The sequence below is a fragment of the Capra hircus genome, chromosome 8 (assembly GCF_001704415.2).
Source record: "Capra hircus breed San Clemente chromosome 8, ASM170441v1, whole genome shotgun sequence".
NCBI classification, from domain to species: domain Eukaryota; kingdom Metazoa; phylum Chordata; class Mammalia; order Artiodactyla; family Bovidae; genus Capra; species Capra hircus.
In genome coordinates, this window is record NC_030815.1 from 93,831,434 (window position 1) to 93,855,281 (window position 23,848).

The 23,848-nt window shown below is 38.3% G+C and overlaps 1 protein-coding gene across 1 annotated transcript; it reads left to right on the forward strand.

The window, feature by feature from the left end:
* LOC102168260 (E3 ubiquitin-protein ligase Topors-like) lies at positions 16,593-18,785 on the forward strand. Its single transcript, XM_005684382.2, has one exon. The coding sequence runs from the start codon at positions 16,593-16,595 to the stop codon at positions 18,783-18,785; it is 2,193 nt and encodes a 730-aa protein (XP_005684439.2).

A 23,848-nucleotide genomic window follows, 5' to 3' on the forward strand; every position in this document is an offset into this window, starting at 1 on the left:
TTGTCTTTGTTGAAAGAGAAGATGAGACAGGAATTTCCCAGGCTGACATGAATGTCAGAAAAGTGACTGAAACTGTAGTATTTCCCAAAAGAAACAAATAGTAGAAATATTGTTACTCTATCAACTGTGAAAGGTATTAAAAACTTACGGGAAATAAAATTGAAAGGGAAGTAACATTTACTGAGCACCTACTATGTATGTGTGCATGGGCACCTCTGTTACTTTACTTACCTTAACTCTCTGTGTTATTACAATTCCTATTTCACAAGTGAGAAAAATGAGATTCATCAAGGTGAAGTAGTTCGCTTAACTGTAAAGTGGGAGACGCTGAGCCAGCACATGAAGTATTACGATCCCTGCAGCAACTTCATGGAGTTCCTAGACTCATGTTTTTTAAGTATAGACAAAAAGATACAGAGGAACACTAAGGGAGGAATACAAAGGGATGAGCTCACGGGGTAGGGGTGTTGTGGGAATATCTCAAGGGAAACAGCCTAAGGGAGAACAGCTGACTACTAGGTGATTAATAACTAATGTTTGTGAACAAAACTGGGATTCTGACCGGAAATGATCACTGTTAGGACTCAAAGTCCTGAGAGAGACCTCAGCCTAAGGGTAAGAATGGAAGTAGAATACACCAGCAAGTAGAATCTTAGTTTACCACAGATAGTTGAGTAAACTTATATATCAGCCATTTGCCTAAAATACAGTGTGTATGTTTAATTCTTTGCCAACAAAGGTCCATCTAGTCAAGGCTATGATTTTTCCAGTGGTCATGTGTGGATGTGAGAGTTGGACTGTGAAGAAGGCTGAGCACCAAAGAATTGATGCTTTTGAACTGTGGTGTTGGAGAAGACTCTTGAGAGTCCCTTGGACTGCAAGAAGATCCAACCAGTCCATTCTAAAGGAGATCAACCTGGGGATTTCTTTGGAAGGAATGATGCTAAAGCTGAAACTCCAGTACTTTGGCCACCTCATGCAAAGAGTTGATTCACTGGAAAAGACTCTGATGCTGGGAGGGATTGGGGGCAGGAGGAGCAGGGGACAACAGAGGATGAGATGGCTGTATGGCATCACCGACTCGATGGACGTTAAGTTTGAGTGAACTCCAGGAGTTGGTGATAGACAGGGAGGCCTGGCATGCTGCAGTTCATGGGGTCACAAAGAGTTGGACATGACTGAGGGACTGAACTGAACTGAACTGAACTGATGCTTAATTCACTCCATGTTGTAAGACTGGCTATGAACTTGTGGAGTGTGTCTAACAGCAACATCAGACAATATCCATGTTGGTTTCCCATTTGTATTTTAACAAATTACACAAATTTAGTTGCTCAAAACAATATAAATTAATTTGCTTAGATTTCTGGAGGTCAAAATCCATTTCACTGGGCTAAAATTAAGGTATTAGTGAGGATTTATTCTTTCTGGAGACTCCAGTGGAGAATCTGGTTCCTCACATTTTTTAGAGACGTGCTCTATCCTTAGTTCCTGGCATGCCCATTCCTCCACCATTAAAGCTATCAGCATAGTATCTTCATATTTCTCTTGGACTCTGACCACCTGCCTTCCTTTTTGATTTGCAAAGATGCTTTTGATTACATTGGATCCACCTGGAACCACCTGGAAAAGGAAATGGCAATCCGCTCCAGTATTCTTGCCTGGAAAATTCCATGGACAGAGGAACCTCACGGGCTACAGTCCATGGCGTTGCAAAGAGTCAGACATGATTGAAGCAATTTAACATGGACCACCTGGATAATACAGGCTAATCTTAAAATCCTTAGCTAAATCTCACCTGCCAAGTCCATTTTGCCATGAAAGGTGACACATTCATAGGTTCTAGAGATTAGAAATTGTTCTGCCTAGCACAGTGATAATCAGTACCTTCTTTTTATTGGAAAGACATTTCCAGAGTACTCAATCCTGAAAATTTTCTCTTTACATCCCAAAGAAGACAGCTCATATAAAACACCTACACTGCAGAGAACAGAAAACAAGCAGCTACTTCTCAGCAACAAGTAGTTTATACACTTCACAATGTGAGGAAAGTGACATCTTTTAATTTCCAGAAATGAAAGCATATGTGCTATATAGTAAATGAAAACCAGAGTGATCTCCATGAAGCGTTCATTAACTCATCCTCTATCCCTTCCTCCAGATTTGATCTCAGTCTCCTTCTGTCCTCTATTATAACCTGATCATTTCACTATCATGATACTTAATCTTTGTCAGATCTCACTTTTTTATCTATGTGCCTTCTACACTAGACCAGGAAATCCTCAAGAAAAGCAAAGAGTGATATCCCCACTCATGTGTCCCACTGCCTTGCACAGTATTTGACCTGCATTATGAACTGAGAGGCAAACAACAGAATGGGAAAGACTAGAGATCTCCTCAAGAAAATTAGAGGTACCAAGGGAACATTTCATTCAAAGATGGGCACAATAAAGGACAGAAACAGTAGCAACCTAACAGAAGCAGAAGACATTAAAAGAAGTGGCAAGAATACACAGAAGAACTATATATAAAAAAGATTTTTATGTCCCAGATAACCATGATGGTGTGATCATTCACCTAGAGCCAGACATTCTGGAGTGTGAAGTCAAGCAGGCCTTAGGAAGCACCACTATGAACAAAGCTAGTGGAGGTGATGGAATGCTATTTCAAATCCCAAAAGATGATGCTGTTAAAGTGCTGCACTCAATGTGCCAGCAAATTTGGAAAACTCAGCAGTGGCCATAGGACTGGAAATGTCAGTTTTCCTTCCGATCCCAAAGAAAAGCAATGCCAAAGAATGTTCAAAATACCACATATTGCACTCATCTCACATGCTAGCAAATTAATGTTCAAAATCTTTCAAGCTAGGCTTCAACAGTACATGAACCAAGATCTTCCAGAAGTTCAAGCTGGATTTAGAAAAGGCAGAGGAATCAGAAATCAAATTGCCAACATCTGTTAGATAATAGAAAAAGCAAGAGAATTCCAGAAAAACATCTATTTTTACTTCATTGACTATGTGAAAGCCTTTGACTGTGTGGATCACCAGAAACTGTGGAAATTCTTAAAGAGATGTGAATACCAGACCACCTGACCTGCCTCCTGAGAAACCTGTATGCAGGTCAAGAAGCAACAGTCGGAACCAGACATTGGACAATGGACTGGTTCCAAATTGGGAAAGGAATATGTCAAGGCTGTATATTGTCACCCTGCTTTTTTAAACTTACATGCAACGTACATCATGCAAAATGCCAGATTGGATGAAGGAGAAGCTGGAATCAAGATTGTTGGCAGAAATATCAATAACCTCAGATATGCAGATGACACCACCCTTATGGCAGAAAGTGAAGGATAACTAAAGAGCCTCTTGATGAAACTGAAAGAGGAGAGAGAAAAAGCTGGCTTAAAACTCAACATTCAAAAAACTAAGACCAAGGCATTCAGTCCCATCACCTCATGGCAAATAGACTGGGAAACAATGGAAACAGTGACAGACTATTTTCTTGGCCTCCAAAATCACTGCAGATGGTGACTACAGCCGTAAAATTAAAAGACACTTGCTCCTTGGAAGAAAAGCTATGACAAACCTAGATAGCATAATAAAAAGCAGAGACATTACTTTGTCAACAAAGGTCCGTCTAGTCAAGGCTATGGGTTTTCCAGTAGTCATGTATGGATGTGAGAGTTGGACTATAAAGAAGGCTGAGCACTGAAGAACTAATGCTTTTGAACTGTGGGGTTGGAGAAGACTCTTGAGAGTCCCTTGGACTGCAAGGAGATCAAACCAGTCAATCCTAAAGGAAATCAGTCCTGCATATTCATTGGAAGGACTGATGCTTAAGCTGAAGCTCCAATACTTTGGCCACCTGATACAAAGAACTGACTCATTAGAAAAGACCCTGATGTTGGGAAAGATTGAAGGCAGGAGGAGAAGGGGATGACAGAGGATGAGATGGCTAGATGGCATCACCGACTCAATGGACATGAGTTTGAGCAAGTTCTGGGAGATGGTGATGAACAGGGAAGCCTGGCATTCTGCAGTCCATAGGGTCACAAAGATATGTACATGACTGAGAGACTAAACAATAACAAGGAACTCAGTACATAAATTTGAATTAGCCTGTGTTTGTCCACTTAGTCATTTTTCCATCAAAACAAATTCCTTAAACAATAGTGTTCTCCTACTCTATGTTAGATATTTTATACCCACAAAGGCATTACAGTAGGGATCTCCATGCATGGAGTTCAGAGAAATCCATGAGATTCCTAAACATGTGCACAAAATACTATGTACACATGAGAAGGCAAAATAGACTTTTCAGCAATGCTGTCTGTGAGCAGAGCATTCAGATCATCTCTTGCTCCACTGTTGGAAAGTCATCTGTTTAGACATTTTTGATAGAGTGAAGGTTCAACTTCATATGGAGCAGAATAAAAGATGGTAACAGTTTATTTTTGAGAAGCAATTGGACTTCTTAACTATGTCACTCTCAAATAGCCTCAGTTACTTTTTTCATAATGAGAAGTCTAATTGCTTCGGGTTCCAGTTTCCATTTTCAAGCTGGTCTGGGGCATTGGCGTCTGTCTCCATTAGCCTTTTGCTGCAAGTTATTTGTATGATGCTTTCAGAGCCAACTGCATTACTAAAATGTTGATGGCCAGTATCTTGGCCTGTGGTAATCTGATGCTTTCAATGTTAGAACTGCCAAGCTGTTAATTAGCTTAATGTAAGGACTACACATCAACTTTTTTATTTTCATTTTGATCTGCCAGCATTATTTTCTTTTTAAGTAGATGTCTGCTAAAGTGTTTTCAGAGGTGCTTGTTTTCATAAAATAATCATTCTGGATTAGTGAATTTTGAACAGCTGCTTCAAGTGAGAGCTGATCAAGTCCATTACTTGAAGCATGAACCAAAACATTATTGGTGCACAGAGAATTGATGGGAAAATCCACTTTTGCCATGCTCTGACAACAGCATGCAAATCAAGATGGTGCTCTGGAACAAAGGCAATTTCACTATTCATAGAACTTTAATATCTAACGTTTTCTTGATTAGCAGAGAGCAGATATACCTACTAAGAATCAAGTCTAATAAAGAAAAGGAAGAGTAGCTTTTTAAGACTTCACTGCAAACATGGATTTTTCTTTAGTTCTCCTCTATGCCAAAATGTTTGCATTGTTAAGGAGTAAGTTTCACTATGACAACCCTGTCATAGGGATTAGGATTTCTAATTCATATTCCAGCTTTCATCACTCATTTTAACTGTAGATTTTAGGATTCCAGATTGAGTTTGCTGAGTTGGCAGTCAGGCAAATAATCATTAAACCTGAAAATGGCATGGCCCTGACAGTAGAGTCTTTGAGCTCATTTGAAGCTTGAAGATGGCTGGAGCTGCCACACGGCATGAGTGATAGCTTCTATCCTGAGTGAGGTAATCTATGCTGCATAATGCCAAGGACTGGTAGATGATGAGTATTGTATATTATAATCCTCATCAATGATAATGATGAAAATGCTGATAACAATGATAAAATTGTTGTTGACAAAGAAAAATGGAGTCATAACTGATTCTTAGATTTAATTATTGTTAGATTATCCTGGCAGAGAGCATGGTATAGTGAAATGAGTTGGGACCTAGAGGATGTCAGGAGACTTAAGTTCTAGACCTGCTTCTCACATTTTTCATTTCTATGGCATTTAGAATGTCAAATAATTTCTCTGGGTGTCAGTCTCCTCAATCATAAAATGGGGATAGGAATAGGTATTAACTATAAGTTAATAAGGTGATAGAAGTGCTCTAAAATTGCACCATGATGATAGATGTGAAACTTCGTACCATCCCTAAAAGTTACTGGATTATACACTTAAAATGGATGAATATTATGATATGTAAATGTTTCACTGTTTGTTAAAAAGACAAAAATGTTCATTTATTCTTTCAACAAATGAATGAATGACATACCCTGTTTTCAAAGAGCTCACAATCGTAAGTAGAAGATAAATAAATTTGTGATTATTCTTTCACCATAATATAATCAGTCCTTGTAACATTTACTCTATCAGTCACGATTCTAAGCACTTGACACACATCAACCCTTAATTCGTCTTGACTATTATCACTTCCATTACACTGTTGAGGAATATGTGCTACTGATTACTGAAAGTCATACATTTAGTAAGCTGGGAAGCTGGGATTCAAACCTATGGATTTTGGCTCCAGAGTTTATTACTCTTAACCAGTACTCCCAGGAGCTTCTCAGTAACATAAGACAACCTCGAATAGTCAGGGAAGAACTTAAGAGAGACATGAAACATATATTGAAGAATCGAGTAAGAGTTTGCCGACAAAACCATGGAGGTAATGCCAGTCTAATCTGAGGAAACAGAATATATTAAAGCATGAATGCTTGCAATCATAAGATGCCAAGCTCTCTTTCAGCTTTAAACACCTAAAATTCTGGAAACAGATCAGAGTGATATAAGTAGAATTAATCAAGGGAAGAGTTTAAAAATTTGAATAGAAATAGTGAAAATGTCCAAAAAATTTTAGTCCTTTGTGAAGTTTCTTTTTCTGCATAGCTATATAGCCTACTGCAGATGCAGCCAAAAAAAAAAAAAGAGAGAGAGAGGAAATTAATTGTTTTATGCAGCCTAATATTGCTGTTTTTGAAGGAGCAATTTTTCCTACTTGAGTTACCTGGCATAGAGAGAATGGGAAACACAAACAGTTCCTGTTTGTAAAAGTACTGGGGGGAATCCAGGCTCAGACACTTGAGACTCCTCAGGCCAGTGTGAAATCACTATATTTGTTTCAACATCAGCCAGAGAGAAAGGAAGGGATGAGAAGGACATGAAGATATCAAGTGTATGAGGCAAATCCAGCCTAGTTCAGTGAGGACTACTTATTGAGGTGGCCTCATTTGCAGACATATGGCCTTGCAACAAACTTTACCAAGATAATGAGTTATATAAGCAACCTGTTATAGTTCAGATTTTCTGATGTTTTATATAACTTTCCTCTTTGGGATAGTATCTTTTTCTCATTCACTATTATTTTAATATCATCTCTTCATTTATTAATTCACCAATTTTGTTCCTATTTCAGAATTGTTTGCTTTCATCTTTTATATCTGTTTATGTATTTTTGATTGCTTTTTGTAATTTCTTATATTAAAATCTTTGTTTATTTACTTTTTTCTGATTTGTCAATTAAATCTTGTAAGATTTGTTTGTAAGCATAATTTTGGCTACAGCTTTTTATTTTTTAAATTTTATTTATTTATTTATTTACTTATTTATTTGTGTCTGTGCTGGGTCTTTGTTGCTGCATTCAGGCTTTCTCTAGTTGAGGCGAGTGGAAACTACTTTCTAGTTATTGTGTGTGGGCTTTTCATTGCAGTGGCCTCTCTTGTTGCAGAGCATGAACTTAGGGCTTAGTTGCCCTGCAGCGTGTGTGATCTTCCTGGACTAGGGATCAAACCAGTATCTCCTGCACTGGTAGTGAATTCTTGACCACTGAGCCACCAAGGAAGCCCTTAAGTTTTAATATATGGTTTGTGACTAGTTTTATGAGTAATATCAACTTAGTGAGATATATACATGAAATTTTTTTAATTTTTGGTTTTAGTCATGATTAGCTGATTCTCCCATTCCCATCCTTTGTTGACAAATTGGACAGAATTCATGCCACTTTTAATTATTAATATGTGACCTATTCATATGTTTATTAGGCAATTCTACTTAAAATTTGCTGGTAAGAAGAATAAAATACATCAAGTCAAATAACCATTGTGCAAAAGTGACAGGAAATGTCAACATAAAGAAAATCTTTTATAAGCAAAATGCATGCAAAATGATTGAAAAAAATAGCACTAAGTATGTTTTAGCTTACTGTATGAAACTGATGGGTGTATCCACAAAAGAGAATATTTTTGAGGAAAAAAATGCAGAATAATTTAAAATAAATAGGTGTTTATTATATTCACAGTAGATTCAGAAACGAGGAGGAATTCCAACCCTTAGAATTGATGGAACTCTGGGACCTGGAGTCCACCGACACTAAAGATTTGCTTTCCCTCTTGACTCTGTGACTGTAAAGGAATACCAGCAGTGCTGTTTGCACCGTTAGCAAAGCCTGAGAAATTTGTGACTTTGGGAAGGAAGTACATTCCTTGGAAATGGAGAGGGAAACTCAGCTCTGGGCAGAAATAGCACTGACTGGTCTCAGTGGAACAAACAGAACTTAGCCAAAGAGAATAGAAAATGTGTCTGTAATGAAGCAAATAATTGAATGGATATGGCTGGGGAATTGGAGGAAAGAGGACTTATGGGTCTGAACTCTGCTTCTCTGACTTCTCTGTTCCTAATCTAATGTAGCTCCTTTTCCAGGAGCTGGCAGGCTGAAGTGGTAATCCATAGTCCACAGTATACAGGTGACTCCAGGATGTTAAAGGGAAGTCTAAGAAGATTAAGAGTTTCCCTGGTGGCTCAGTGGTAAAGAATCTGCCTGCCAAGTTAGAGATATGAGTTTGGCCCCTAGGATGGAAAGATCCTTTGGAGAAGGAAATAGCAGCCCATTCCATATTCTTGCCTAAAAAATCCCATGGACAGAGGATCCTGGCTGGCTACAGCCCATGGGGTCACAGAGTCAGACATAACTTAGCAACTAAACAACAACAACGAAAGGAAGTATAAAGTTTAGTCTAAGTAGTCTAAATCTTGCTGAATTCTTACACACATTGAGGTGGTCATACGAGGGTGGAGTTCACTGACTCCCATGTTTTTCATGAATTTCTCACTCTCCTTCTATCCATTTTCTTAGCAACACATCCTTTCACACTATTTATGATGCTGCAGAGGTGAAGCCCAATTGAAATGTGGGTCCATGCGTGGGTTGGAGTTGCTGTTAGTACACTCAGAGCAAGTGTGATAAATAGATTCCGTGTTTCCCTAGGTGCCTTTCTATGTAAATTGATGACTGCTGCCCTGGGGAATGAGCAGGGCCTGCAGACATGAAGAGAGATTAGTTTAAGTGTGACAAGGCCATAATCTTTAACGAAGAACATCCATCACTGTCACACAAGAGAATCACAGTGCTGGGAAGACCCTCTCTGCTTGAAAAAGGTCTCCCACTCCATGGCTGACAGTTCGGGGCTCCTTAGCTCCACTGCACTTGTTCTCGCCAAAAAAGCTCTTTTATTCAAATTTGACAAACTAATTACTGCTACCATTTGGCTTTGAATGACTCAATTATGGCTGCAGTCACTTGGTTTAGTAATTACTAAAATTATGGTTTGGGCTCAGGTCCAGTTCTGTCTTTCCCCTCTTCCCTATGGAAGCAAGGAGAAGCATTTTCACAGGAAAATAGATGGTTATTCAGGAGCCAGGTTGTAACAATTCATTTTAAATGACCTCAGTCAATGGGAAAATAAAACTGAACAGCCTAGTTTGAGAAGAGGGCTAAATTTTTTCTTGCTCTTTAAGAAATCTGGCACCCTGAAACTATAGGTTTGGTTTCCATGGATAATTCTGGTCTATTTGTAAATGAAGCAAAACTTTTTTTTTTTCCTTTTGCTTTTGTTCTTATGCTAGACTTTTTAGAATTTGTTATTAACTGTTAGTTAATACATGACATTTTGGTTAAACTAGAGCAAAGATGCTAAGTTCTTAATATCCCCTTCCCAGGTTTTGGAGAGAGGAAAGCTTTGGGAAGGTATACAAATCTTAATGATTCTGAGGGCACATTTTTCATTGATTTGGAAGTTTATCAGAGTTTTATTGCTGAATTCACTGGGTATACAGAAGAAAATGTTCTGTCAAGTAAAGAACATTAGACAGTATCAACTTATGGCTCTGTTACATATCACAGATATGCAGATAACACCACCCTTATGGCAGAAACAAAGAGGAGCTGAACAGCCTCATGATGAAAGTGAAAGAGGAGAGTGAAAAAGCTGACTTAAAACTCAACATTCAAAAAACTAAGATCATGGCATCCAGTCCCATCACTTCATGGCAAATAGATGGGGAAACAATGGAAACACTGACAGACTATTTTCTTGGGCTCCAAAATCATTGTGGATGGTGACTGCACCATGAAATTAAAAGATGCTTGCTCCTTAGAAGAAAAGCTATGACCAATCTAGACAGCATATTCAAAAGCAGGTCTGTATAGTCAAAGCTATGGTTTTTCCAGTAAGGATGGTTTTTCATGTAAGGATGTGAGAGTTGGAACATAAAGAAAGCTGAGTGCCTAAGAATTGATGATTTTGAACTGTGGTGTTGGAGAAGACTTGAGAGTCCCTTGGACAGCAAGGATATCCAACCAGTCAATCTTAAAGAAAATCAGTCCTAAATATTCATTGGAAGGACTGATGCTGAAGCTCCAATACTTTGGCTCCCTAATGAGAAGAACTGACTCATTTGAAAATACCCTGATGCTGGGAAAGATTGAAGTCAGGAGGAGAAGGGGATGACAGAGGATGAGATGGTTGCAAGGCATCACTGACTCAATGGAGATGAGTTTGAGCAAGCTCCGGGAGTTGGTGGTGGACAGGGAAGCCTGTTGTGCTGTAGTTCATGGGGTCGCAAAGAGTCGGACATGTCTGAGTGACTGAACTGACTGATGGCTTTGTTATATTTGCCCTGTGTAACCTTGGTTAAGTCAATTTAAGTAGTGTTCTTTCATTTCTAAATAAGACTAACGTGAGAAACTTCCCTCAGGGCATGTTTATGAGAATAAAATGAAGTACCTAAAAGAAACAAAAACCAAATGCAACAAAAAGCAAACAGTTAAAAACATGATAGATGCTAAAGCCACCATATCAATAATCATTCTACATATGAAGGGTCTAAATATACTAATAAAAGACAAAGAACGTCAGAATGGATATTAAAAAAAGACCTGACTACACATTGTCTATAAGAAATCCACTTTAAATATAAAGACTTGGATTAAAAATAAAGCAGTGATATATCATGCTAACATTAATTAAAAGAAAGCTATATTAATTTCATACAAAGGAGAAAAGGGAATTTTCAGAAATATAGAGGGACCTTATACAATGATAAATGGATCAGTCCTCTGAGAACACACGCAGGTAACAGTACATCAAAAGACATGAAGCAAAAACTGATAGAAACGCGAGAAGGAAAGAGGCAAATGCACAATTATAGTTAGAGACTTCAGTACCACCTCTCTTTCAGTAATTGATAGATCAAACAGGCAGAAAATCAGTAAAAATATAGTTTACCTGAACCACACTATCAGTCAACTTGATCTAATTGACATTTTAGAACACTCCATTTGACAGCAGCAGAATACACATTCTTCTCAAGTTCACATTTAACATTCACCAAGGTAGATTGCATTCTGGCTAATAAAACATACCTTACCATGTATATTATCATATATGAAATAGATCGCCAATCCAGGTTTGATGCATGAGACAGGGTGCTCAGGGCTGGTACACTGGGATGACCCTGAGGAAATGGGATGGGGAGGAAGGTGGGAGGGGAGTTCAGGAGGGGGAACACATGTACATCCATGGCTGATTCATGTCAATGTATGGCAAAAACCACTGCAATATTGTGAAGTAATTAGCCTCCAATTAAAATAAATAAATAAATAAAATTTAAAACAGTAGAAAGCATATAAAGTATGCTGTTAGACCACAGTGAAATTAAACTAGAAATCAGTAACAGAAAGATAGTAGGAAAATCTCTAAATACATGGAGAATAAAGGCCCATAAGGAACAAAGACTGGAATGAAGAATTCACTTGGAATCTTGAGTCAATGTTTTCCTTTGTGTGTTTGTGAAGGGGTCACTTTGGCAAGAGAGGTTCCGTTCATTTGTTAGGTATAAAGATTAAGATACAAAGGTTGGAATGAGATCTCATTACTCTGCCTGATAATTAAGTTAGTGAGAATTCTCTTGTGTCCCCTTGCAGAAGCTGACCTTGTCCACAAATTTGTCAATCATCATTTGTAGATTCTGTATTTATTTTTGTCTACTCCCTAAAGTTTATTTGTAACCCTAAAATCAGTGCTCCTGGTGTTTTCATGCCATTCATGGACATGGCAGAAAGGCAAAGAATTTTAGTCACTCAGCTCACATATTCCCAGCCAAGGTCAAACAAAGTGACATTCTGCCTTCTTGTTTCAGCGTTCACACCATAAATGAGGTTATTTTCATGTTTAATGCGTATTTTCCCTTTTTTTTTTTTTTTTTTTTTGGTGATTTTGCCATTTTATTGACCTCCATGCATAATACTCAAATGCTGGCTAGTTTTCCTAACTGCAAGAAAATTGTGATGTGCTTTATGGAGAAAATACATGTGTTAGATGAGCTTCATTCAGGCTAGGAATTATAGTGCTATTGGCTGAGAGTTTACTGTTAATGACTCAATAATATATATTAAGATGTCTTTAAGCAGACACAAGTAAAACAAAGTTATATGTATCATTCCGGGTGACCAGCGGCCCGGTGGAATCTAATCCTGTTCCCCTGGGAGCATTGGTTCAAAGTTAACCAATTCAGTGATTGTGAGGACTTTATAGAATGTAACTGTCTTGAATAATGAAAACTGTCTGTAAATACAATTATTGACACCTACTGGAATGTGTTGATCAGTACAGAAAATTTATTTGGCAAATATAGACTCCTTCCTATGTGCCAAACTTATTCTAAGTTATGAGGAAACAGTAGTGTATAAACCAAAGGTTTCATCTATTTTCCTTCATGAAGCTTAGAGTAATGTCAGAGAGGAAACAGACACACGAATGTGTAATATGCAGATAATGGTAAATGCTGTGAAGAAAACGTCCATGCTGTGATGTATAAAATAGATGAAACTCAGAGAATTTAACTAAGTTGCTTATGAAAGACAAATTCAAATGAATAGAGTCAAAATTCAAGCTCAGAATTCTGGCTTTGAAACCCATGCCTTTTCAGCTTATTTAATACTTGATTCTTCTCATGAGTGTATATACTATAGCTTCTTGGTAGGGGAATTGCTCCTAGAACTAGTGAGGAAAACCTTATCTCAAAACACAATAACTGTAGATTGTACAGCAGTGGTTCTCAACACAGAGGGCAATATTGCCTTCCTAGAGGACATGTAACAATATCTTGAGACATTTATTATTGTCATACTTGGTGTGGGGGATACTGACATCTATTGAATGGAGATCAGGGATGGTACTTAATATTCTACAAAGTAGAGCAAAGAACTGTCTGGCCCTAATAGTGCTGAGATAGAAACTCTGCTCTAGAGCCATGGAACATGATTTAAAAAAAAAAATAGAAAATCACGGCTTCCATGTAGTTGGTTCAGAACTTAGATAAGAAAATGAAGGATCTGATCTGTTGGCTACTGATACATCAGATTAATTGTTCAGCATCATGCTGCCATTGTCAATTTATGAAATTCTTGACTCTAAAGTTCTCTCACTTTGGATGCCAATGCACCCCTTTCCCAACCATGTCTTCCTTTCTAAACTTCTTCATAATTTTGAGTATTTAGGAACTAAGAGAGTGAAAATAAGAAGAAAAGGAAAGGAATAAATTGATGACCAAAAAAAAAAAAAAAAAGGGACAGACGAATACAAAGCATCCAGAAGAGACACCTGAACAGCCTTTTCTTATGTTTCTGATTCTTCCCTTCTTCCCTCTAAGCCTTCAAGTTCTCCTTCTCTTCAACAAACATTTATCAAGTATTTTCACCATGGAAACACAGTGTGCAGATGAGAGTGTCTCCTAAGAGCACTTTATTACTAATAAGCATTGTTTTTCACAAAGTTCTTTTTGCATCTATTCTCTTTTGAGTCTTTCTATAAGCCTTATTTCACAGATGATTAACCCATGAATGGGAGCATATGTGAGCAGTAGAATAAGAACTCACGTCGGTACTGTTCTTTCCTCTGTATAGGGCTGACATAGTTTTGAAAGTTATAGGGAATGTGGTTCTATATTACCCTACAGTTACAAGGACATAAAAAATGGTGTCTATTTTGAATTATAAAATCATACAAAACACATTTTTTAAATAAAATTAATGCACTGTCTTGGGAATTTGCAATGAAACCTACTCAAAAACACTAAAATGGCTATTCCATTAAACTGCTACTAGATGCTAAGCACAAAGTTGCTTATCTAATTCTCCAAAATAGCTCATGAGCTAAATTGGTTTCACCTGCATCTAACAGCAGTCCAATAGCCTGAGTAAGCATGACTAAACTTAAAAACAGAATAACAGCAAGTGAAGCCAAAAAAAGAGAAAAAAACATTTATTTTCAATGACTTCCCAACTGTGTTGTCTGTATTAAGTGGTATTTAGCTATGGATGAATAAATGTTTTGAAAAATATGACAGCTTTTCATTTTGAACCAAAAAGCTGGGACACAGACAATCAAGATGTTGATTAATCACACTGCACACATGCTAACAAGTTTCTTCAGCTCTTGCATTTAAAGAAAAATCGACAACTTTCTGACTAAAGAATTTAAATCTAAATATTGCTATTAGGGGCTTCCCTGGTGGCTCAGGCAGTAAAGAACCTTCCTACAATGCAGGAGACCTGGGTTCAATCCCTGGGTCAGTGAGATCCCCTGGAGAAGGGAATGGCTACCCACTCCAGTGTTCTTGCCTGGAGAATTCTAGGGAGAGAAGCCTGAAGGGCTATAGTCCACCGGGTCGCAAAGGGTTGGACACGAATGAATGACGAACACTAACGCTATTAGACTAACAGCTGTTCTTCAGGGAGTTCTTTCATTAGGAAAACCTATATTCTACCTCATGTCCTGCTTTCTTCTGATTCAGACCACACATTACAGTGTCAGGTTTGATCAACCTATTGAAAAATTAAAGCATTCTGGCAACCTATAAGTCAAAAGGACATGGATTCTATCTTAATAAGGATTTGTATCTTAAAGTCACTCCAGACACTGCTGGAAAACATAAGATGCCAAGTTTCATGGACAACTTGGAGCAGTTTCTTTTTCTCCAAACCATAGCAGAACTAGACTTGTGTTCTAAATTCTATCTCTAAGGCCAACAAAACAGCAGTGATCTCCTTCAACCAAATTAATCCCGTGGTTAAGGTTCATATGAGCGTGGACACTTTAAGATCCTCTAGGAGGTAAATCTGCTAAATAATGTAATTTGTTTCTGTCATCTTTGCTTTTCAAGATGAATGATGACTTAATGAGAGCATTACTTCTGGAAAGGAGAGCTTGAAACCATCTGTAAGAGAAGGGATGAAATTCATGTACATCCAGCAAGCTAATTTTATTTTCAGATTCTGTTAGGAATCAAATTTGCTCTCTATTGTTTTTGTGGACTCAGACTTATTATGATGGCTATTTCTTATTTGTTAGTGACTTTTGACTGTGAATTTGGAGGAAATTTGTCATGAAACTTGGGTTTATAAAGTTCCTCCAGGAAGAATGTGTGTTTGCCTCTGCCAGTTGCCCATGGTTACTATCAACCTCAAAATAAATTACCCTTTTGAGGTTTTTAGGAAGACACTGCTTGAATTTAGTTTGCAGTCATACTTGTTTCTGGTTACAAAATCTCAGCTAAGATTTCCTGCTGACTGTGTGTGGGGTGACTATTTTTCTAAATCACCTTTTCAGTAAGAATGTAAACATTTGTTACACAGCTTTATGCAGAGGTTTCGATTATACATTCAAGCTTTGGCAGATTCTGTTCTTCCTCTCCTGCCATCTGCAGCTATTTGTTATTCTCTAACTGAAGATCAAGGATACCAGTTCTGAGCAACTTGTGGTATCAGAGCTCACTTCCCTCTCTGGATTTCTACTATTATTTATGGATTGATTTGGCCTCTAAGAATTTTACTCATTACCTCTTAAGTTGAGATATATTTACCTATATTTACTTACAGCTAGTATTATTTTGTTACTTCTACTGGGACAGTGTGTCCCACTAGGACAAGGTGTCTAGTTCACAATAGTGCCAGAAATTAGTGATTACTCTTTAAGATTTTTATAATAGCTTCTCATTCTTCTATATAAGCTTTTTCATTTAACAATATATTCATCCATTTCACATATTAATATGTACAGATTTGCCTGTTTTATTGGAATGGTGACATAATGTTAAATATTACAGATAAAACATCATTTATTTAATAAGTTCCCTACTAATGGATATTTCGATTGTTTTCAGGTTTTTTTGTTGTTGTTATTAGAAAAATCCATGTATATATGTTTACAGACTTGTATATATAGATTAAAACTCTAGAGTTAGAATTGCTGGGTTAAAAGATGTGATACTTAAATTTTAATGTTTATTTCCAATTTGCTTTTCAGAGTTTGCAAAACTAAGAGAGACGGTGTGCCTGAATTCTCATTGCCTTGTCTACGTTGGGTTTTATTGAGAGCGTTATTTACTAATGTGAAGAAATAGTTTGTTTCTTAACTTTATCCCAGAATTTATTCCATGGAGACAAAATGTATTACAGAAATATGCACGGAATGGTTTTAATAGATATTTTTCATGCCAGATGAGGAACTGATTTGAACCAATTTTTCTCACATATGACTGTGAAATACAATCTGTTCACGGAGATGCCATTAGATTTCTCATCTGACTGTGAGTGTCCCAACTGCTTGGAGAATATACAGAATGGGGCCAGTTGGAACCCCTGTTCCACGAACAGTGATGAATCTTTACATTCAAGACAAAGAAATAAATCTATGCCTTCATCCAGCATGCAGTGCTTTCCTTCCCAGGGTTGTTCCACCAGGCCAGAGGAAGACACCAAAGAAGACTCAGTGTTCCTTCCCTCGGAAGAAGAAAGCTACTTAGTGACTTCTGAAAACAATGATCTTGGCATGAAACTTGAGGGCCTTACAAAGAAAATCAGGCCATTGAGAGAGCTGACTGTCCAGGAGTTGCTGAGAGAGTTTGGGGACAGCAGGAAGTTCCAACCAAACTCCGTGTCTCTGGGTCACTTTAGAGACCAGGTGGTAATGAAGTTCAGAAGAGCTCTGTATTATTCCGGAATTTGGGTGGCATATGTCCAAGGCTACAGATTTGAAAAGCACTTATCAGCTAATTATTTCAAGAGAAACCCTGGTTGTTTACATCGGCTGGTTCCCTGGCTGAAACGAGAACTAACAGCTGTTTATGGAGATTATGGCTACACAGTGAAGAATATTCTGTCCACCATCCTCCATCACATGACAAAATATGATCTAGACAGCGACTCCTTCATTAACCTCCTAGAACCTTATCTCCAACAACACACCCACCATTTTCTACATGAATTTATCAGTTTTGTTCATTCACCTTACAACATGGAGACTTATGACCAACGAGCCATCTATCAATTTCCTACTGTTTCACCTTGGGTAGAAAAAAAGTCTGTTGCATCAGCTTCTGTTTTGCCTTTGCCTAAGGATCAGGCTGTACTGGCACCTCAACATGATATAAAACAGTCTAAAAACACCCAGGGCCAATGGAATAATGAGCAGAGGCCTCTGTCAGGCATGAAAGCATTTCCCAGTGGTAACTCTTGCTTGAAGAAACCTGAAGTCCCACTACTCCATCATAACACAGGAAGCAAAATCCGTGCTTGGCTCAAAGACAAATCAGAACCAGGTGACCTCAGGGTCACACCTTCTACCAATAGCATGCTCCTGAACTGGGCTATACCAAGGAAAAAGGGCCCAGGCTCACTGAATTGCAAAAACAATGTTAAAGTGAGGAAGGCAGAAAGGATAACATTGTTTCCAGGTCATGCCCAGGATATGGGAAAGAGTGAAACAACTGCACGCACCTTCAGTTCCTCAGCAATTTTGAATCAAGGGCATCCATGGAAGAACAGCCTAAGAGAAAAAAAGGCTTTGAACATTGGCCAACAGATCAATTTCCAGAAAAAAGAAGCAGAAAAAACCAAATGTTCAGACTCTTCACCAAGGACCTTTCAAAGAAGATTATCCAGAGAAAGATCCTTGATAAATTGCAAATCTAGAAAGAGGGACCCCTCCTGGAGCTGCATTTCAGAAACTGCCGTTTCTTCTAAGAGAGATGGGAGGAAGCTGAACTCTTTCAGAAAAAAGAGGATGAAGTACAGACAACCCTTCCGATTTGCAGAAGTTGGTTCACACTGCAGCAGGGGAATCCAAAGACAATCAAGGTCCAGTACTCAAAGATCTAAATCCTGGTGTGTTGCACTTACAAATAGATCTATAAGCAGAGAATCAAGTAATCCCTCTCTGAGAGGAAGCCACAGAAGTGAACGCTTCACCCAGAATATATGCTGTGAGCTCTCAAAAGGAAAGAAGGCACGTGCCTATGAATCAAACTATGGGAGGCCGTCTTCAGCCACCATCCAATACATGAAGTTTCATTCAAATGCTGGGAAGAGACCCAAGTGTCCTTTGAAAAGTAAAGATTCTTCCCAAGCTGGAAGCCACTGTAACAGTCCCACTTGTCTACAGAGTCAGAAACTCACATCCCCAAGTAAGCAAGAAATGAATCACAAAAAAACATTTCCTAGCGCTAAAACCAGACCAGTTAGGCACAGGAGAAACAAGTATCATTGTCCAGATACACAAACCACAGAGGAAGTCAGTGATGAAATAGGGGATCTGAATGATCTGAGGCAAAAGAGTAATCTTTCTGAGTGTGTACCTTCCTGCAGGAGGCAAATGAGAAAGGAAAAGGAGAATCCAAGCCTTCAGAAACATCACCAGGCCAAAAGTGAGCAGAAAGGAGACAAACAATCAGAAACACAGAGGTGCAAATCATTTTGAAAGGCCAATCACTCTACTCAACTAGCCACTAAGAATCTTGGAAAGTTATGAATATAATCTGAAAAAGATAACTGAAAAGATTCATCCCATCACTTCATGAGTGCAATCAAAAGCCTGACAATTAAATTCAAGGCTCCTTTTGGAGACAAATGCATATTATTAAACTGGTCATATATTTAAATATCATTTTGTCTGCTTTTTTCTTATGAATTGAATTATTAAAATATTTGACTTATTTTTTAGTTGTTAGATTTAACTATGAAGACTGGCTGCAAAGAGTTGTAAACATTATAGAAACAACAGGAGTATATGTTACCAAGCACAAGTTATGCATATTAAATATTAAAAACACACACATATATGTATATATACACATGCCATGCCATGCTCAGCAACTTCAGTCATGTCCAACTCTTTGCAACCCCATGGACTGTAGCCTACCAGGCTCCTCTAGGCAAGAATATTGGAGTGGGTTGCATTTCCTTCTCCAGGGGATCTTGCTGACCCAGGGATCAAATGCACGTCTCCTGCCTTGGCAGGAGGGTTCTTTACCACTGAGCTATCAGGGAAGCATGTGTGTGTGTGTGTGTGTGTGTTCCAGATCTTATGAAATTTTAGTTCCTGGAAAATGAGGCAGCATGGACACTGTCTTTAGATATGAAAATGAAAGTGTTAGTTGCTCAGTTGTGCCCAACTTGTGGCCACCCCATGGGTATAGCCCTTCAGGCTCCTCTGTCCATGGGATTTCCCAGGAAAGAATACTGGAATGAGTTGCCATTCCCTTCTCCAAGGGGTCTTCCTGGCCCAGGGATCAAACCCGGGTCTCCCACATTGTGGGCAGATTCTTTACAGACTTAGGCACCAGAGAGGAGGAGGAGTTATTCCCTTCAAGGATTTCAAAATCTAGTTGTAAAAATACATTCACATAAGTAGGAAACAATGAACATATATGGGATATTTGGCACTACCTTCCTATCTCCCTACCCTGAAAACCACACCTTCATATGTCGTGACATCTAGACACCTTCTTTAAATGGTACCAGGATTTAGGTAACTGATTCCCTACCCACCAAAATCTGGCTGAGTGATGGCAGCTACACTTAAACCAAGCTGTGTTTTCCCTTTGGTCATGCAATTGATGAATCCAATGGTAGCCAAGTCATGGTACTTCCCTGAGATTTTCTGCAGTGGTTCTGATAAATAGGATCATTCTCCCTCACTAGTAGCAAATGGTAAAAGGTTAAGAGCTGTATTTCTCAATTTGTGGAAAAAGTCAGTTGAGGTAAGAGAGGAGAAAGCTAACCAAGACAAGCACGATAAGTCATGAGGAGAGAGTCTTGGAGTCAGGACCTGGATCTTCTAGAACTGGAGCTACCCTTTTGCTTTTCACACAGGTGGGTTTTTTTTTCCCCCCATGAAGAAGGCCATTAATTTTTTTTAACATCTCAGTAGTAGTTTATTAGTGATGCCTTTGTTGATTTTTCTAAATTTTGTAATGTGGCCATGACTTAAAAAAAATTTTTTTAGCCAAACAGTTTTATTTTTTAACATTTCTTTAGGTTTTTTAAGTTAATACATTTCTTCTCTGCCTCTCTTATTAAATTGGGGTTGCCAATTACTGTAATCAAACAATTCACTGGGAAGTATATGTTGGAAATCTGTGAGAGGGTAATCAGGGAGCAGAAATTCTCTTGGGGAGGTTTCTGAAGGTTTCTTGGAGAAATGATATGAATATAGTCTTGAAAAGTGAGTAGGACTTTTCCAGGTGAATGTGTTGGCAAAAACTGTCAAGAGAAATAAGCAACTTGGAAAAAAGGAAGAAGAAAAATAAAAATTTCCAGCATTCTCCCTCTGATGTGACTGGAAAAGTCAGAGAGAAATACTGAGAGGTGGGCTGATACCAAGTTGTGAACAATAATGAAACCTGACTTTTCTGGGTCCTCAGTTGAGAAGATGCATCATGAGCACCTAATCATAGGGCAGGACTCAAAATTTAAATTAATTTTATTAAATACCTTCCTTTTTTTTTGATTGTGTAGCATGTGGGATCTTAGTTCTCTGACCAGGGATTCAACCCATGCCTTCTGCAGTGGAAGCTCAGAGTCTTATCCACTGGGCCACCAGGGACGTCCCACCATTTTGTTTTAATATCTCCAAAGACATGTTCTTTTAAAAATCTTAGAAAACCTGTGTAAACACACATTTATAAAAATATAAATGTGCTTCAGTACATTTAGTTGTAAACACTGAATGTTTATATGTTGCTTTTTTAAAATCTACACTTGCATCAAGTTATTTGAGCAGTCCACTATCAACCCTGAGCTACACCTTTCATAGTAAAGGTTCATGGGAATACAGGCAAACTCCCAAGTTTAAGGATCAGGAAATCAATTACAGTGGTTCAAGGTCACCACAACTTAGTAGCACAGGCAGACCTCATTTTATTGTGCTTTTCTTTGTACTTTTCAGACCCTGTGTTTTTTTTAATGTGAAGGTTTGTTACGACCTTGCATCAAGCAAGTCTACTGACATAAAATTTTAACAGCATTTGTTCACATTGTGTTTCTCTGTCACATAGTGGTAACTATCTCAATATTCCAAATTTTTTCTTTATTATTATATTTGCTATGGTGATCTGTGGCCAGTGACCTTTGACATTCCTACTGTAACTGTTGGAGGATGCCATGAAATGGGCTCTATAAGATAGTGAACTTAATTGATAAAAGTTGTGTGTGTTCTAACTGTTCCACTGACCAGCCCTTCCCTGTCTCTCTCCCTTTTCTCAGGACTTCCTAGTTCCTGAGCCATACAGTATTAAAATCAAGCCAGTTAATAACCTTAAAATGGCCCCTAAATGTCCAAGTAAAGAAAAACTTCCCATCTTTCACTTTAAACCGAAAGCTAGAAACAATTAAGCTTAGTACTGAGGGAGGCCAAAAGCTACAATTCTTGTGTCAAACAGTTTAACCAAGTTGTGAATGGAAAAGTTAAGTTCTTAAAGGAAATTAAAAGTGCTACTCTAGTGAACACAACAATGATAAGACAGCAAAAGAGACTTATTGCTGATTTGGAGAAAGTTTGAGTGGTCTAGATAGGAGGTCAAACCAGCCATACCACGCCCTTAAGCCAATGCCTAACGTAGACCAAAGTCGTAACTTTCATAGATCCTATGAAGGCAGAGAGAGGTGAGGAAGCTGCAGAAGAAAAATTTGAAGGTAAGCAGAGGCTTGCTCATGAGTTTTAAGGAAAGAAGCCATCTCCAAAACATAAAAGTATAAGGTGAAGCAACAAATGCAAACACAGAAGTTGCAGCAAGTTATCAAAAAAAAAAGTAGTTAAAATAATTAATGAAGGTGACTACACCAAACAACAGATTTGCAATGTAGACAAAACAGCTTTATATTGGAAGAATATGTCATCTAGGGCTTTGATAGCTAAAAAGGAAAAGTCAATGCCTAGATTTAAGGCTGACTCTCTTGTTAGGGACTAATGAAGCTGATGACTTTTAGTTGAGTTGAAACCAATGCTCATTTACTGTTCTGAAAATCCTAGGGCAGTTAAGACTTACGCTAAATCTATTCTGCCTGTGCTGTATAAATGGAACAACAAAGCCTGGATGACAGCACATCTATGTAAAACATGGTCTCAGTTCAGTTCAGTCGCTCAGTCGTGTCTGACTCTTTGCGACCCCATGAATCCCAGCACGCCAGGCCTCCCTGTCCATCACCAACTCCCAGAGTTTACCCAAACTCATGTCCATTGAGCGAGTCAGTGATGCCATCCAACCATTTCATCCTCTGTCATCCCCTTTTCCTCCTGCCCTCAATCTTTCCCAGCATCAGGGTCTTTTCAAATGAGTCAGCTTTTCGCATCAGGTGGCCAAAGTATTGGAGTTTCAGCTTCAACATCAGTCCTTCCAATGAACACCCAGGACTGATCTCCTTTAGGATGGACTGGTTGGATCTCCTTGCAGTCCAAGGGACTCTCAAGAGTCTTCTCCAACACTGCAGTTCAAAAGCATCAATTCTTCAGCACTCAGCTTTCTTTATGGTCCAACTCTCACATCCATACATGACCACTGGAAAAATCATAGCCTTGACTAGACAGACCTTTGCTGACAAAGTAATGTCTCTGTTTTCTAATATGCTGTGTAGGTTGGTCATAACTTTCCTTCCAAGGAGTAAGCGTCTTTTAATGTACTGAATATTATAAGTCTACTGTTGAGATCCACTGCTCAGAAAAAAAGATTCCTTTCAAAATATTACTGCCCACTGACAATGCAGCTGCTCACCCAAGAGCTCTGATGGAGACATACAACAAGATCAATGTTGTTTTCATGCCTCCTAATATGACATCCATTCTGCAACCCATGGATCAAAGAATAATTTTGACTTTTGAATCTTATCATTTAAGAAATATTGATACGTTTCATAAGACTAAAGCTGCCACAGATAGTGATTCCTCTGATGGATTGGGGCAAAGTAAATTGAAAACCTGGAAAAGACCCATCATTCTAGAAGCCATTATAAATATTTATTTTTAAAGAAATACAAATAATGTGTGTTTTCACTTATATGTGGAATCTAACAAACAAAACAAATAAGCAAATATAACAAAATGAAGACACACAGAGAATGAACTGGTGGTTACCAGAGGTGAGAAGGGGAGGAGGAAGGGTGAAATAGGTGAAGGGAATTCAGAAGAATAAATTAGCAGTTATGAAATGAATGGGGCTTCCCAGGTGGTACAGTGGTAAAGAATCTGCCTGCTAATGCAGGAGATGCAGAAGACACAGGCTTGATCCCTGGGTCGAGAAGATTCCCTCGAGGAGGAGGAAATGGCAACTCACTTCTTGCCTGGAGAATCTCTTGGACAGTGGAGCCTGATGGGCTTCAGTCCGTGGGGTTGTAAAAGTTGGGCATGACTGAGCACACACACATGCACACACAGCACATGCACACAAAATAAATAAATCAAAGGGATGTAATTTATAGCACAGAGAATATAGTCAGTATTTAATAATACCTTGTACAGAGAATATAGTCAGTATTTAATAATACCTT

Bases quoted from the DNA above. Each gene is read 5' to 3' on its own strand.
- LOC102168260 (XM_005684382.2), top strand. From the start codon at position 16,593: ATGCCATTAGATTTCTCATCTGACTGTGAGTGTCCCAACTGCTTGGAG.